We start from the raw sequence: 16,826 nt of genomic DNA on the forward strand, positions 1-16,826 counted from the left end.
AATCACTTTACTTGCGTCCACATTTTATCATCTCAGAATACACATAGATGCACCAGTGTACAAATCGTTAGGATTTACATTGTTAGGTTGTCTTCCCGTTAAATCATAGTAAATAAAACTCGAGAACAACTTACAATTGTTTACTGTTGTGATGTACGCTACTTATGCTGACAGATATAAGTAGTGCCTAGCACCAATCGGAGGTTGAGTATCAGCCATCATAAGATTGAATTGAAGAGAAGAGAAACGGAAACGGAGAACAATCGATATAACGGTAGAATTCAAGGAATCATGAAGTATGTAAAGGATAACTAAAGGAAGATGTACAAATAATGTATCTAGTGTATGATTTTCATGTTTTACGAAGGTACCGTATAATTTCCCTTCAAACAATAACTTGGTTTTCCCCACAGTCTTCGTTCACTACAGCATTACATAAAATGTTCTTGATTAACATGTAGTTAGCTCACTTCCACTTTGATTTAAATATGTAATAGAGCTCTCCTAATTTACATATATTGTGGTTTATTTCACTCTTCTAAACTTCTTATACTTTAACTAATGTCTAAAACTAAACTTAAGGATAATCACAATTAACAAGTACTTACTTTTAGTTATTAATCTTTTTATGCCTAGTTTATTGTTGAAGCACTACCCTGGGTATCAGTTGGATAATCTTTTAACCTATAATTTCCTCGCATATGTGCCTAAACTACCCTTCGTAATCTAATCCAAGCACACTGTGGAAAAAAATGAGATCTAACTAGGTCTGCTAGACTATATCCTGATGAAAAGTGTGGTGCATATATGTCTGGTACCCACTTGTACCAATATTTGTGTTCAAATAAATAAATAAATAATCCTGATGACTGATTATGTATATTAAGAGATCACAAAGTTAGGAAAATTACTTCTGAGAATGTTAAGTCCGGCAAATGACTTTGCTTAATTTTGCTTGTGTCTGTAATCTATTTCGTAGTCATGATATATGCATTTTGGGAGCAACAAATAGTGTCAAAAACCAACGAAGTGAACACGTCTATACATATTTGATTTGGTTTCTTTCTTTAAAAGTCATCCATTCCAGACAATTATTACAGTACGTTGTATGTCCATTGTTGTGGGGCAGTTGAAGCACTAGACTTTCATTAAATGGGCCCCTAGGTTTGAATCTATTCTTATCTACGTTGGTCTGGATAGCTGGGTAGTATGTTCCGAAGCCGAGTACATAAGTCTCTATTAGGTAAATGAGTTTCAAATATCCATTATAATAGTGGGATTATAGGTTTACAGTTGTTGTAGTTGTTTTTTTTATTAAGTTTCAGTAATCAAGAAATTTACGATTTGTGAATATGCGTTTATCGTTTAGTAATGAAACTATCTATCACTCATCGTATTTTTTCAAATATTCTGTTCATTACTTTAAAAAAACAATCTATAGATCCAATTCATACCGAAAAATGCATTTTCAAGTTCATCAGGAAAAGGCTCGTCAGACGATGATAGTGGTATTGATCCAGATGGCTTACCTAATTCAAATGCACATGAATCTGATCCATCATCATCTACGCCACTCCCTCCTGCAGTTCCACCATTAGCATTGTCTCCACAAAATATCCCAGAGAATTTCCCTATTGTACCAGTGATTGCAATATCCGGTTCACCGTTGTTTCCAAAATTTGTTAAAATGATTGAGGTATGTATGTATGTACGTATGTATAGCATACGCATAAAGTCATCAATTGGTATCATTTCAAATAAACATTACGTGTTTATTGATTGAGATACATGTGTTGAAAGATTAGGCCTTGAAAATGTGGTTTAAGTGGACAGATTTCAAAATTATGCCTGAAAAGACACTCAAATTCAAATTTCAGAGAAAGAGTGAGTGATTCCGCATCATTGCGAACAATTCTGAACTACTTCACCTAAAGTTTCTAGACACTGATCGTGGTTATCTCAGACCCTAACTAGGTAGTCTGCATCTACCAACATAGCTCAGATCGACGGTAGATGACTCCATGGTCGTTTTAGTTTGGCCGCCCCTAGCCTTCTGATCTACTCCTGCACTAGCAAGCGTTGCTCTTCGTGCTAGACAGTGGTTCCTGCTGTTCGAGTTCTTGCCATTCATTTTATTAGTTTGTTATCCCAATTAGGGGCAATAAACTTTTATGTCATATCCTACGTTTCTTTTCTTCTGTTGACTGTCTACACGTGCCTACTCCTACGCGACATTCAGGTTACTAGTATTTAACCATACATATATTCGAAGCATCGTCTCAGTCAGTCAGTCACAACGTAGAACCTCGTACGTACGTACGTACGTACATCAGTTCGAGTTGCCACACCACATCAGCACAGAGATGCAGTTGTCGATTCAAATCCCATAGTGGTAGAAATAGTAAGAGTATAAGCATTAATGTGAAAGCTTAGGGTTTGAAGATGTTATTGAAGGAGTATAATCCAGTGAAATAAATTTGGAAAGAGAAAAAAGATAGGGACATGAAGAATTCAGAAGATTAGAATTTAACAGAACACAAATGGTGGATGCACCTTCTCCATTGCAAGTGATTTTGAGCCATGTCATTCAAGGTCTCTAACCATCGATCGCTATCATCTCGCGGATCCCAACCAGGTAGTCTACACCTACCAACATGGCTCAGTCCAATTGTCAGCGACTTCATGGATTTATGCCACGTTTTGGTCTAGCCGCCCATAGCTTTCTTTCAATCTACTACACCATAAAGCATTGCACGTCGGGCAGTCGGTCGTTGGGCATACATAACACGTGTCCCAGCCATCTCAACTGGTGAAGTTTCACTACTTCATCAATCGATTTGCCATCCTTGCCTAGTACCCGTTTCCTAACAACTGCATTACTTACCCGGTGGTCCCAGGATATACGAGCAATGCTTCGAAGACACCCATGATCGAACACTAGTAGCCTACGAATATCGTCTACTCGAATATCTCGCCTACGCCATAAATGACGCAAGTTGGCGAAAGCTAGACGAGCCTTCTGTATCCGTGCTGAGATTTCGTCTGGGTTTACCGAGACCCCTAAGTAAGCATTATCGAGGTTAGACATAAGACAATAAGTAAACCAGTTGGATAAGATTATGAAACTTCATTGACTTTTATTTCGTATATTCAGCTACCACATTCCTCGAAGTCTAATGAGATATATGAAGTAAGAGTAAGTTTGGCGAAAGCTGAGGTGGCAAAACCAAGTCTTACTATCAGTCCATGTAACTGTCGACTGCTTAATAACCGTGTTAATAAGTCTCAACTACCTGGTTGGGGTACGTACAATTATTCTGACGAATAGTTAGAGACATTATGGGACGTGGTTCTCACATGTATGGATTCTTTGCGTCCTGGATTTTTAGTTTCAAAATTGTGTTATGCTTTCTATTTGTTTCTCTCAAATCTTATCCTCGATCGTAGATGTTTGTTTTTAGATCATTTCGAGGCAGCTTTGGAAATATTTACCAGCTTCCATGTTGTCTATAACTGACACCGACACAACACGTAAGAAAATAGCTACAAAATTTGCTCCAATCATATTTCTTTGTACGAAAGGTTAAGGAGAACATGAATATCTATACCACCCCAAATAGTTATCTCGGTGTTACTGGTCAGAATTAACTTATCGGACTCAACTACTATTGAGTCTTAATGCATTACGAGGCATTAAATTTACATCCAGATCGTAATAGATTACTTGATCTGCCTATTTCACACGGATATTTTATTCCAATGGCCAATCTATTTCATAACGTTTCATAACTACAGGTTTTAAGAATTATTTCTTAATAAAAAACAGGGTTTTTTGTTGTTATGAGTAGTATTACATAATATCCAGTGCATAACTTATCCAACAGGTTTATACACAAGCGATGGTTAGGATTAGGAATTCAATTTGAGGTTTTCATCATGAACTGACATCAGCTAAAATGCCAAAATTGTATTTCGCCAAATGAATGAATGAATTTGGCGCCGAAATCCAAGATCTGTTATCGTACATCCGATTGACTCGTCCATAACTTATATTATTAGTATTGGTATTAGCTTTATTCAATATTATATACAATATAGGATTCTCGGCAAAAAGTATTTCAATAAGTTTCCGTTTCTTACTTCTTCGTCGATCCTGACGACAAATATTGAGTAATCGCCAGTTAGCAGTTCAGTCCATCGGCATCTGAATAATGTACATTCTTTTTGCTGCATATTGCCAGCAACCACGATAACTCTGATTAGGCCTTTTGTAACCTTTACAGCGAAAGGTTATATACTTTTCATAAACTCACTTGAATAGGTTATGCGATTAGCAGCCATAATGATGTATTAAAACAAACGAAATTACATGACTTGTTGAAATATATAGATGACAGCAACAGGTATCCCAGATGTTTAAGAAGGCGCCGAAATCCAAGAACTATTATCGTAAATCTGATTGGTTCATCCATAATTTATATTCTTACCACTTCTTTTTTTCTTTCTTTTTCTTTCAACAAAAAAACAATAAGATTACTGATTCACGTTTGATAAATCTCATTCGTCGAAAAATTAAATTGAATACTCCATATGCGGGAATCTTTTTAAAGAAACCAAATACAGAGTAAGTCATAGTTTCTACCATAGTTTTTTTTCTAAACTTCCACTATATTATAGTAAAGATGGATAGTGGCTAGCAGTGAAATCCAGTTTGACGCGCGTTTCGTCCTATTCGGGACTCGTCAGCTGGATGTACCTGCATCTCAGACTTGTTGATGTTCACTCTGGGACTCGAACCCAGTACCTCTCGCTTCAAACGTCATCGCGTTATCCACTTAGCTACTCAATCCTGATAGCCACTTGCTTGTGCAATGTTGTGAAGTTTAAATCCATTGTTATTTTATTCCACAATTGTAAAGTTATCAGTATTACCTATATGATTAAGTTCATTGAATAATCATAATAAGTATTGTTCAATGATATGTGAAATATTGTAGGATAACAAACAATTGAGGATTATTTCTGTTATATCCCGAAGAGAATTATGAATGGCAACTTTTGAGGACTATTTATGGACCAATATGATAGGTGTATTTCCTATTGTATAATTGTTAAGTAACTAAACTATTTGTATTCATGCCCCTCTTATTATAAGCTTTATTTTGACTTATGAACTATTACTGTACGATTTACCATTCCTGAGTTATGCCCAGTCTATTAATTACTGCCCCCCCCCCTATTCACAGCCACTTTTAGCTGAATCTTGTACAAATGTTATTTTCTAGTTTATGGTACGATGTGGTCAGTTTGTTTGGTATACAAACCCAGTATGCTTGAAATAAACGATTCCTATTGCAGAGGGTGTTATTGGTGTTCTGGACTAGGCAGGGCTAGGCTAGGCAGGTAGAAAGATCGACAAGTGCTCTAGACTGCTCCTACGGATTTCGTGTGTCATTGGTCCGATCAATAAATCACTTCTCTCTAATTGGCGGCATCGTCACGTCATATATAAACAGAGCAACTCGGCCACACGATATAACAATTTCATTAGATAATTATAATTCATTTACAAGCGTTTAAATCTTCCTATTATTTGATATTGAAGACTGCAATTGACCAGTAACTTTCCATGTATATATTCATCTTTAATGAATTTCCTCGAAATTTAACCATCAGTTACAAGAATTTGAAGCAAAAATAAATAGTTACTAGCAGTGGAATCCATTCCATTTACGAATCATTAGCTGAATACACCTACATTTCAGTGTTTAATAGTCACTTCGCCACTGGGTTCGAGTCCCGGAATGAACATCAAACACTGAACTGATGGTGAATTCAGCAAACGATTCCTAAACGGAAAATAAAAAAAATTAGGTCCTGGATCCCAGTGCTAGTCATTATCTTTGCTTAAATACAATAACTTGCTAACTCCCACAAAATCGGTCAAAAACTTGCATTCATACAAGGCTAAGAAGTTTAGGGATACTCAAACAACAAAAACTCTAAACATCAACTAGATGATGATTCATGAACTATACAAAATAGATAATTATAATTAGTTGGGATGATGACACGATTCATTTCAATTCAAAACCGATATAGCTCACATTATTTAAATGCATGCGAACAAAATACACATGTGTTAGTGAATTCTTCTCTCATGATCTTTTGTTGTTCTCAATAACATAAGTAGTCTATGCACTATTCCTGTTTTATTATACTTCAGATGATAATATTACTGAAGTGTATTTCCATTTCATAGTGATTAAATCATTTGATTCTGAGGCACAGGTCGAAACTTCGCTTTCCATCTACCTATGATATCAATTGGGTGGTATTACCACGTACTTAGGATGTGATTCAGAGCCATATACACAGTGGTATGTCCTATGGCCCGTTAAATATCATGTGACTGAATTGTCAATCAGAATACTGACTTCTATGACCTTGTCCCTATGCTAAGCCAATGGTGCGTTAACCAGCATGTGAAGCCTTGAGTCCTTATTGGTCATCTGTAGAGTAACTTCTCGGCTAGCCCGGCCTGTTCAGTCCAGAACGCAAACATCAGCCTCCACCGTATGAATCGCATAGTTCAGACATACGTAGTTTGTGTGCAAATAGGCCAGATCTCATGAAATCATAAAATAAAAACCAATAATTATACAAGATCAAGCCCAAAGTGTATGTGACTGTGAGACCGTAACTAATAGATTGAGTATAACTTAAGAATAGTAAATCGTATGATAGTAGTCAATATGTCAAATGGCAGCTTATGACAAAAGGAATATGAATATACATATAATCTAGTTACTTAATAGGTATCCAATAATAATATACGTAATAACAGTCCATACATAGATCCTAGCGGTTACCATTCATTTATTCTTCGTTTGGATCTAACACAGACATTCCATTTTTAAATGACGATTTATCTTAGCATCATCCATTTCTTGTTTGTAATTCACTTGCTTGATTTTGATGCTTCTTTTAGACAGTCAGATGTTGCAAATAGTATGGATGAATTACATCGAGTTGGCACATTTGTACACATTCCTGAATGGGATGACTTAGGCTCGAAAATTCGACTACTAGTTATTGGGCATCGTCGGTTAGTTTTTTTGTTTATGAAATGCGTTCCCCTTTATGTTCTTGTTCTTTCTTTTCAATGTTTACCCTGTTAGAACTTTTGTTCAAATCGAGTTTTACGATTCTTTATCATTTGTAGAGGTGAGGTGTGGGCATGCTTTTAAAGCTCGATTGGTTGTGTCGATTTCCGTCAGTTATAGCGTAGGCGCGATACCCATCTACCAACCAAAGAATGAGTTTTATTGTTTATTTATATTATTTAAACACATAAACATTATATTAAGGAGGCATCCAATACATATGCGTCACACGTCATCATTCGAGGGTTGAGATACTGCCCAGGTGCCCAAACTGAAGCAGGTGGTCTTCTTAGAACGCCACACCCAGAGCCTTCGACCTAAAGGTTTGATCCACAATTCAGTGGAGCAACGTTAGGAGATGTAATCCCATGGTAGCCGGTGACCAACCGCTGGTTCATACGCCATTTTCGCTTCCTTAGGATCCTGGAGCCCATTTGCACCATTTTTTTGTAATCAGGGCTTTCCAACTCCTCTGCGTGGGTCTTCCATATCTAACAACCTGGTTTAAAACCCCAGATATTTGCTTTTCGTCCTCTCAATTTCGTAAACAACAGTAATGCCGCGAGAAGGTAGTGAGTAAGACTTTCCTGACAGTAGTTGTATGCACGTGGCCATGTGAGAGCATTTGAAGAGGGAGAGATGACTCCACACTGTCGGCTATACCAGGGCATTCGGGGGCGAAGGCGCAGGCAAAATATCCGTCCGCCAACCAAAGAATGAGTTTACTGCGCAGCAACTTGCTCCGTTCTACTTTTTAGGTATGAAACGTGACCATTAAGAACAGAGGATATTCGTAAGATACTTGTATTTCATCATAGGTGTCTCAGAAGCATAGCTCAGGTATTTTGGGATCACTAATTAAGGAATCTCTGGATTAGGAATAGGATACTGTGTGAGGATGGCAAACCTATTGAAGTGGTAGTAAATCTTCATCAAGTGAAGTGGTTGGTACATGTGATACGTGTCCCCAACCACCGCCTACCGTGACGGGCGACATTTTCCGGTGTAGGAGTTGGTTGGGAAAAAGTTAGGGGAGGGCAAACCAAATATGGCATCGGTCCATGAAGTCATTGATAATTGAATCAAACCATGTTAATAAGTGTAGATAACCTGTTTGGGGTTTGCATGATTATCATAACCAGTGGTTTAAGACTCTGATTGACATGGTTCAAAGTCTTTTGGAATGGCGCAGGTGCATCCATTCTTGTCTTCCTCCAAATTCTGAACTGCTAAATTCTTAATAACCTTTTTCTGTTTGTATTTCATCAATTTATATTTTCTTGAATCATATCTTCTATGTATGATCTTTTCTATCACTACACACTGTGTGTTTCTTATTTACTACATTTGTGTACACATAACATATATTTGGAGTTGTTGGTAGCTAGGCACCCTGACGTAGTTGTCAATTTTGCTTATCATGATGACGAATTTGAGTTATGTTGGCTGAAACGGTTGTTCTTTTAAGTCCCACCGTTTCTGATAAGTGATCTGTAAAATGGTAAGACTAGAAGTAGCAAATCTAAGATCCAAGGGTGAAGTCGTACTGATGAATATACATATGCATAGGGGGTAGTAAAGTGTTTCCCTTAAACAATCAGTACTTCTAGCGACACTGATTTTTCCACTGCAAAGTTTTTCTCGCAATGATTTTTCATTTTTGCTTTCCTTTATTGTAAATTTATTCTAATTATACATGTATATTGTGTTTAGCATTGAACTGATTCGTCCAGTTAGTGAAGATACCGTAGAAGAAGAGACCAGTTTACCAGGTTAGTATACAGTAATAATCTGTATTATTTCACTATTAAAAACATATTTTATATGACTCAGAATCGTTCAAAATGACTCAAATACAATCACTCCTTACTGACAAGAATTCCTTCATACAAACCTTTCCACTGAAACTATAATCACAAGGTTTAGTCTTCCTTTTTATTATTGCTGCTACATTTATTCGATCTATTTTGTCATCATCATCATCATCATGTCATGATAATCAGGTATGAGAACTTGGGCAAACATACATCTATATCAAACTCTACGTTGGAGTTGTCTGTTTGATAAAATTTAAAATAACTTGATAACCGAATGCATGTTAGAGTATATGGTTCTCAAACCTTACTATCTTTTCGTTAGCATTAATATAAAATGAACTAGTTATGTGAACTGACGTAGCGTTGTTAAATCCACTTGGATATTCAAACTGAACGACGGAGTAACGTATAAAATTTCAATTAGAACCAATGTATTAAGTGTATAAGACTCGATATTCTTATTAGAATGATTATATTAGTGATAAATTGTAAAAAAAACCCTCAATTCTTGAATTGTCCTAGGCATCTATACACGTCAATGTATGATCGAAGAAGTAACACTCAATAGTCGGATTAATTCAACAATTTCAAACAACAAATATAAATCCAAACTATTCGCGCAAAGTATATTTATTGTCATGAATAAACAACTTTTCGGTAGATGTATTAAGAGTGAAAAGAATTGTTTAGTATATTAAGAGACTATGGTTACGGGAATTGATGAATTAAATGTCACAGGTTCATGTGAACACCTAGAAATATTATAAATCAATGATGGGACATTCATTTAGTATTGTTTGTTTGAATCTTCCCATCGATTTGTTAGGATTGCAACTGGTCAGTCTCAGAGTGAACATCAACTCTGAGATGCAGGCACATCCAGCTGACGAGTCTCAAATAGGACGAAACGCGCGTCAAACTGGATTCCACTACTAGCCACTATCCATCTCTGCTTACAGTGATGGGACATGTTTAAAAATTATGGATAATTGTATAAATTACTTAATATTAGTAAGTAGTATAATATAAAAATTGAATAGAAATGAAGTTGTCCAAACAGTAAGCAGAATTATCGAGGCTGAACCTAGGCTCAGACTCATTGTTTAGTATTGGAACAATGAATTCGACGTTTAACCACCAGATCCTTTGTTTTGCTTCGAATAATTTTATTCGATTTAAATAGCGATGATAGTACTCTCCAAAATGGTGTGATCGCAAAAAATGGTTAATGAAATCGGTCAGTTTACGGTTCAATCAGCATGATTTAGTTATACTGCATGAATTTTGCCATCGAAACACATAGTACATCCAAATAATCGATATATTCATCGACATTATTAACTATTTACAACATTTAACCAGATATGTTAATACACATTGTTTTATACTGTCCTTTGATTAGAGGCCACTTTGTCGATAGAATTTTATTAGCACTAATAATTCAGGAAATATGAAATTACTACTGATGATATTAATGTGACGCCTAACATGGCCAAACTCTATTGGTTACGACTGCTCAACCATGTCAGGGATGAGAAAGGCATCACCTGTGGTAGCTCATTGATTGAAGTTATTATTATTATTATTTAAACACATAAATATTGGTACAAGGAAGCACCAGATACATATGAGCCTTACAAATCTCATTTGATTTGTGTGAGGGCTGTGATACTGCCCAGGTGCCCAGACTGAAGCAGGAGGGCCACATCCCAAGCCTTTGACCTGAAGGTCTAGTCCACAAGGCAGTGGAGCATCGTGAGGAAATGTAGTCCCATGGTAGCCGGTGACCAGCGATTGGTTCATACGCCATTTGTTCCCTCAGGATACTGAAGTCAGCCCATGTGCACCACTGGTTTGGAATGAGGTTTTTCCAACTCCTCTAGGTGAACTTTCCGTATCCATCAAACCGGTTAAAGCGCCGGACATTCACTTTTCGTCCTTTCATTTTCGTAAACAACAGTAATGCTGTGAGAAGGCAGTGAGTAGGACTTCCCTGACAGAGGCTATATATTCGCGTGGCCATGTGAGAGAATTTGGAGAGGGAGAGCGGACTTTCCCCACTCTCGGTTGTACCAGGGCATTTCGGGGCTGATTGAAGTTAGCGATGCAAACCATTGGAATACAGGTTAAGCATTTGCCGCAAGGCCTTAATTCCCTGGGTTCGACCCCTGAGGCGGTTGTGGATTCTCACCTTTGTGGATAGTGTCATACTAAGATAAAATGACTACCCTTTTTTTACCTGGTTCCCAATGATTTTTGTAATTGGGATCAACTCACAATGTAAAACTATAAAATTCAACAATCTCCATAACCCTCTACACTTAAAATTCATTTCATGCTTTCTAGTGACTAATTTCGAATGATAATTGCTATAGTCCAAGAGAGTTGTTTTCATTGCATTTTAAACATGAAATTATTTTTCACCCAGTGACCGATTAGTGTTAATTTTTGTATTCATTGTTTTCTATGTTGTATTTTAATCTATTATTATTCTGCTTTATATACATTTTACGAAGTAGTCGGGAAACGTAACAGTTTAATTCGACGTGCTAAACGTGCAGCGGTCAAATTCACAGAATCTTTAAATTCTAAACCATCAAATGATCAAACATCATCATCGCCATCTTCGGAAAATACCACATCTATGAAAGGTGAAAATCAGTCAGATAACAATACTAGTGGTATTAGTAGTAGCAGTAATAGTTCCAATGCTACCACAATATCGGACAACGTTGACCTTGGTGCTTCTTCACCAGTTTTAATTGGTGAAACAATTAATCTGTATCATGATCTGTATGAAAACACACAAGAAATTAAGGTAATGTTAATGATAAGATTAACATTAAGTTGTCCTGTTTTTCTAGTTTTTCTATGTTGTTTCCGTTGTGTTTAGTGATTTATACACGCAGCTTTTGATTTAATGAATTGAGATGTGAAATGTCAACTTAAAACACTCCGTCTAGGGTAACATTTAATCAGTAATATAATCAAACGCCAAATGCCGTGGTTCGGTCAAAGGTAGAGTTTTGGCTGCTTGTAGGCACTGTGAACAGTTGTAGCATCTAGTTTCGATATCATGATCCATTGTAGGTCAGTAAGCGTAGTTTCGAGTCAACGATTCCATCTAGTTGATACTGGGATGGCCGCTGTGGAATTGTTTCAGAACCCTTTGGCGCAATGTTTTTGGAACAACGGTTCTGTCACCGAACATAAAACATGAGTGGACAATCATAAGTAAGTCCCGCCTGCGAAAATGTTGTAGCAGTTCTCCTTGAAAATGACGGTTTGGTTACTTAGTGAGAAGATAACCCCTAACTTCTCTTAATATGTTATCATTTTTCGTAGGTTCTTTCATTGTCCTAAAGTCAACGGGTAGACCATCAACCGCGTCTTCCAGCACTCAGTGAACTTCTGTCTCTGTCTCCATTGCTGCTACCAGATTAGCTTCTTCATGTTTCTAGGGCTTCATTTAGCCCGGTTGAGTAATCGGCACATAAATGGACGCTACCATTAGTCTTCTTTACTACCACTATCGGTGCAGACCATTCTGAGAAATTCACAGGTTCAATGACACTCAATTTATGAAGTCGTCCTAGCTCTTGTTCAACCACTGAGAGGGTGGTACAGGTCCTTTAGGTCGAAACACTAGCTTCAATCCCTGTCAAAAGGTAATAGTAGTTTTGAATCTAGTGCATCCTCCATGCCCGTCACTAAATACTATTTTATGTAGTTTTAACAATGCCTCCATTAAATTTTTCTCTTCCACTTTTATTGTACAACTGGTGTTGCAGATCAAGTTTATGGGACAGTCTATTAACTTCAGTTTCTCTATCCAGCCAAGTGATGGACGTTCTATCAGAAATATTATCTCCTCTATTATTTCCTTGACCGCGACTTCACAATGTGTCTCATCAGCGATGTTTAACATTCTCCTGGATGCATTGTGTGCTAATTGTTGAGAATTAACTTACTATAGTGTTCAAGTTCTGTGGTTCCAAGTTTCTTAAAATTATCCTGACTTTTGAAGCGTCATTTAGTCTCAAGAGATCAATATGGAACAAATCTTCATATTTCTTGAACCATGACTCAAAAGTAAAACGTGCTAGGTCATCAAAGTTAAATTCATGGATGTCATTCATGACTGAATCGGTATTTGTTACTTGTAGTTCACCAGAAGCGTGGAACATGCATATTTTCTGCTTAAGGGCTTCCATGATTCTTATTTGAGACTGTTCACACCGTTTGACCTGACGCTCTATATAGGCTTCTAGTTGTTCAAAAGAAATGTTCATTGTAGTTCTCTCCATCATTACTAATAAATCTTCTGACGCAACTCTCAAATCAGTTTCCTAAGCTCTTATAGTAACCCCAAGCTAAATCTAAACAACAACTTGAACACAAGAGAAAAAGCGTTAAGTGTAAAATGAACGCTTCACTTCAAGGTTAGTTTATGTACACTTCATGAATTAATGAATATATTCATTTGTAAGCAAAGATAGATAGTGGCTTGCAGTGGAATCCAGGACGCGCTTTTCATCCTATATGGGACTCATCAGCTGGATGTACCTGCATCTCAGAGTTGATGTTCACTCTGGGATTCCACTGCTAGCCACTATCCATCTTTGCTTACAATGCTTGTGAAATAAGGCTATATCGAGGCAATACACACAGTATGCACATATGGTCAATTAGAGACTGACCAGTTGCAGTCCTAAATATTCATTTGTGTTTTGTACTTTTATCAAAGTCATCAAACTTTAGTCACATTTTAAATCCTATCAGCTTTTCTTTCTTATTTGTTCATCTATTTATTTAGGCTTTAAGCGCTGAAATTGTAAAGACAATCCGTGATATAATTAGCCTTAATCCTGTATATCGGTAAGTTCTAATACAGTTGATATTCCATCTTAAAAGTCTTTGTTTCTTGTTGTTGTTGTTGTTGGAAGACCTTGCAGATCGGTGGCTAAATTATCGATTGACTTTTCATCTCAATAGTCGTACACTCGAATACTGTCTCAAGTTAACCTGAATAACTCAACTGATGTCGATTGAAACAAGAAAAAGAAAACTGTCTTCTTTCCTAAGAGTTGTTTATACGTAAAAATAAATGAATCATCGATGGTCCCACAATTAATTATAATTAGTTTAAGGTGATAAATACACCAAGAAGAGACTAGAAAGCCCCATCAGATTCACAGAGTAAATATTGATTGGTTTTCCAACTCCCCCAGGTGGACTTTCCGTGTCCACCAACCCGGTTAAAGCGCCGGACATTCGCTTTTCGTCCTCCCACTTTCGTGAACAACACCCCCGCCACGAGAAGGCAGTGAGTAGGACTTCCCTGGTACAGGCTATATACGCGTGGCCATGTGAGAGCATTTGGAGAGTGAGAGCGGACTTTCCCCACTCTCGGCTGTACCAGGGCATTTGGGGGCAAAGTATGTGTCGGAGGTGGGATGGCTATAATTCAATGAGTATGGCCTCGGTTGTATACTTTACGTTTGCTAAACAATAAATACTAATTATTGATATGACGAACTGACCATTGTTGGGTCACTATTGCAAACCTGAGAACACTGGACGGCTGTTTCGTCTATGCACGAGACCTCTCAGCAGTACTAATTATTTAAAAGTAGTGTAGTCGTATTTCAGGTATTTTGCATCTTGCTTAACCGACTTCAGTTTGGCCAGCCCTCACATTAAAAATGATACCTTCAGTTTGAGTATATAAACTGCATAGATTTTGTGTCAGTTTGCTCACTGTTATTTTGTTCTAAAAAAGAATTCTTTTCATTTTTCTAATTACACAGAGAAAATGTTCTTGCGATGCTCCAAGCTGGACAACGTGTTGCTGATAATCCTGTATACCTCAGCGATTTAGGTAGGTGTATATATTTTTTTGTCTAGCTGTATTCATCGGTCTATTCCTTGATGTATGGTATCTTGATTCAACAAATATCTGTTTGCGATAAATCAAGGTAAGGGAAATACATTTGCTTATTAGAAGAACAGCAAACCAACTTGGAGAAAATATGCCTTTGTTCATAGTGACCAATGAAATATGTTGCGTTCGTACAAATGTTTGCATGCAAAAATGGGAATCCTTGTTCATAAATAAAATAAGATCCCAATATAAAGTCAATAAGTATGCTGATTTTTAAAGTGTCCTCAATAGTCAATGGGATTTGATCACTTGTAGTATATATATATATATATATATATATATATATGTTCTTACAGTTTGTCCAATGCACATACATGAACTTCTCCCGAGAGGAAAAATAGTAAAAGCTGCTTAAACATTTTAGGAGTCATGCGTGACCACATTTGCGTGGTCCTAATAAGCGAGTATTGCATGACTGAAATATGGTTGTACATTCAACAGTGAATGCCTGCCAGTTTTTCTAGTTTTCAATTCGATCACCACTCTAGTTTACCCTGTTTCGCTCACTAGACTTAGTCGGTTGTAGTAGCCTATTTTTATTCATGAGATGCAATATTATCTTCTAGGGATGGTGACACTGGTGCGACTTGAAAACGAGAGAAATTGAAATAGCAAAGCAGCTTTAAATCCTGACTGCTGAGGACACCTTCAGAGATCATTTTTAACAACGGAGATAGACATGAGACAAGTGTATAAGCAGAAATTGAGAAACATTTGAAGCAGGTTCCGTAAAATAAACTTTTCTAACCTTCGTTTGTCGTGCTTTTAAAGGCCTGGGTAGACTACCTATCTAGCGACCTCGATACATTCTAGAGGCAGGATATTTCTTTCTTTAAATCCGTACCTGAAAACTGATTTCACAACACGAACTGACTTTGCTTAGAATATCGCTAATTAACTGAATTTATAAATGTAAGACACCGCACTTCAACTCATCGGTCTGAAGTTAATCTCATTGTAATGCTTAAAGGTCCTAGATTTGATCCCCGATTGGGTCGTGTTCGTGAACTCTTGAGGATTCCAATGCGTAAACAAAATAACTGCCCAGTGTTTCTTAGGTTTCTACAGTCGTATAACCAATTCATATTAAATCATCTTTACAGAACCTTACAATAATTCACCCGTGTGTCTTTTACTTACTATTTTATTTCAATTGAATAGGAGCCGCAATGTGTAGTGCCGCTGATACAGAAGAATTACAAGCAGTTTTAGAAGAAATGAATATTCATAAACGTCTTCGATTATCATTAAATTTAGTTAAAAAAGAATATGAATTAGGTCGACTTCAACAACAAATAGGTCGTGAAGTTGAAGAGAAAGTTAAACAGCAACACAGACGTTATATGCTATCAGAACAATTGAAAGTAATTAAAAAAGAATTAGGTTTAGAGAAAGATGATAAAGATACAATTGTGGAAAAGTTTCGTATGCGTTTAAAGGTGAGTGAGTGAGCAAGCATTTTGTATCATTAGTAGTAAGGGTTTAAATTATTCCACTTTTTGATATTCAAGACTAAGTTTCAGCTGATTTTTGTTGACATCTATGTGCATCCTGTATGAATTGTCTCGATAATATAACCATTATTTAACAAGTTATTTACAATAAATGGACTTTAGCCACCTGTGGAGTCCAGGAAGAGTGTTTCGTCCTCTTTGGGATTCATCAGCTAGATTCAACAGGCTAATTCAAAGCCTTACTAATAATCATTTGGACATCATACATTTTTAAAGAATTTAGTGGTTATCTTGACTCAGTAGTTCAGTGGATGACACGTTGCATATTTAAAGTTAAAGGTATTGGATTTCAATTTCAATCTGAACAACAACACTAAGATTCAATTCAATACAGTTAGCGAGTCGTAGATGGAATGAGAAATACTTCTTGAATTCTATGACCAGC

At 36.8% G+C, this 16,826-nt stretch overlaps 1 protein-coding gene and 1 non-coding gene across 2 annotated transcripts in view; one reads left to right on the forward strand and one right to left on the reverse strand.

The window, feature by feature from the left end:
- The window catches only part of Smp_126490 (PIM1 peptidase (S16 family)), a gene marked incomplete at its 3' end in the record, with an annotated part of 41,341 nt that overhangs the window by 2,144 nt on the left and 22,371 nt on the right, over positions 1–16,826 (forward strand). The window contains exons 3-10 of the mRNA XM_018798768.1: positions 1,442–1,696; positions 4,533–4,624; positions 6,992–7,108; positions 8,880–8,938; positions 11,503–11,801; positions 13,800–13,857; positions 14,790–14,864; positions 16,089–16,366. Of these exons, the coding sequence (XP_018653677.1) occupies positions 1,442–1,696; positions 4,533–4,624; positions 6,992–7,108; positions 8,880–8,938; positions 11,503–11,801; positions 13,800–13,857; positions 14,790–14,864; positions 16,089–16,366 (1,233 nt within the window). The remainder of the gene's footprint in view (positions 1–1,441; positions 1,697–4,532; positions 4,625–6,991; positions 7,109–8,879; positions 8,939–11,502; positions 11,802–13,799; positions 13,858–14,789; positions 14,865–16,088; positions 16,367–16,826) is intronic.
- On the reverse strand, positions 4,777–4,848 carry Smp_tRNA_02101_Pseudo_TTG.1.1. Its single transcript has one exon. It is a non-coding gene (tRNA).

Source organism: Schistosoma mansoni, chromosome 7 (genome assembly GCF_000237925.1).
Source record: "Schistosoma mansoni strain Puerto Rico chromosome 7, complete genome".
In the NCBI taxonomy this organism is placed as follows: Eukaryota; Metazoa; Platyhelminthes; class Trematoda; order Strigeidida; family Schistosomatidae; genus Schistosoma; species Schistosoma mansoni.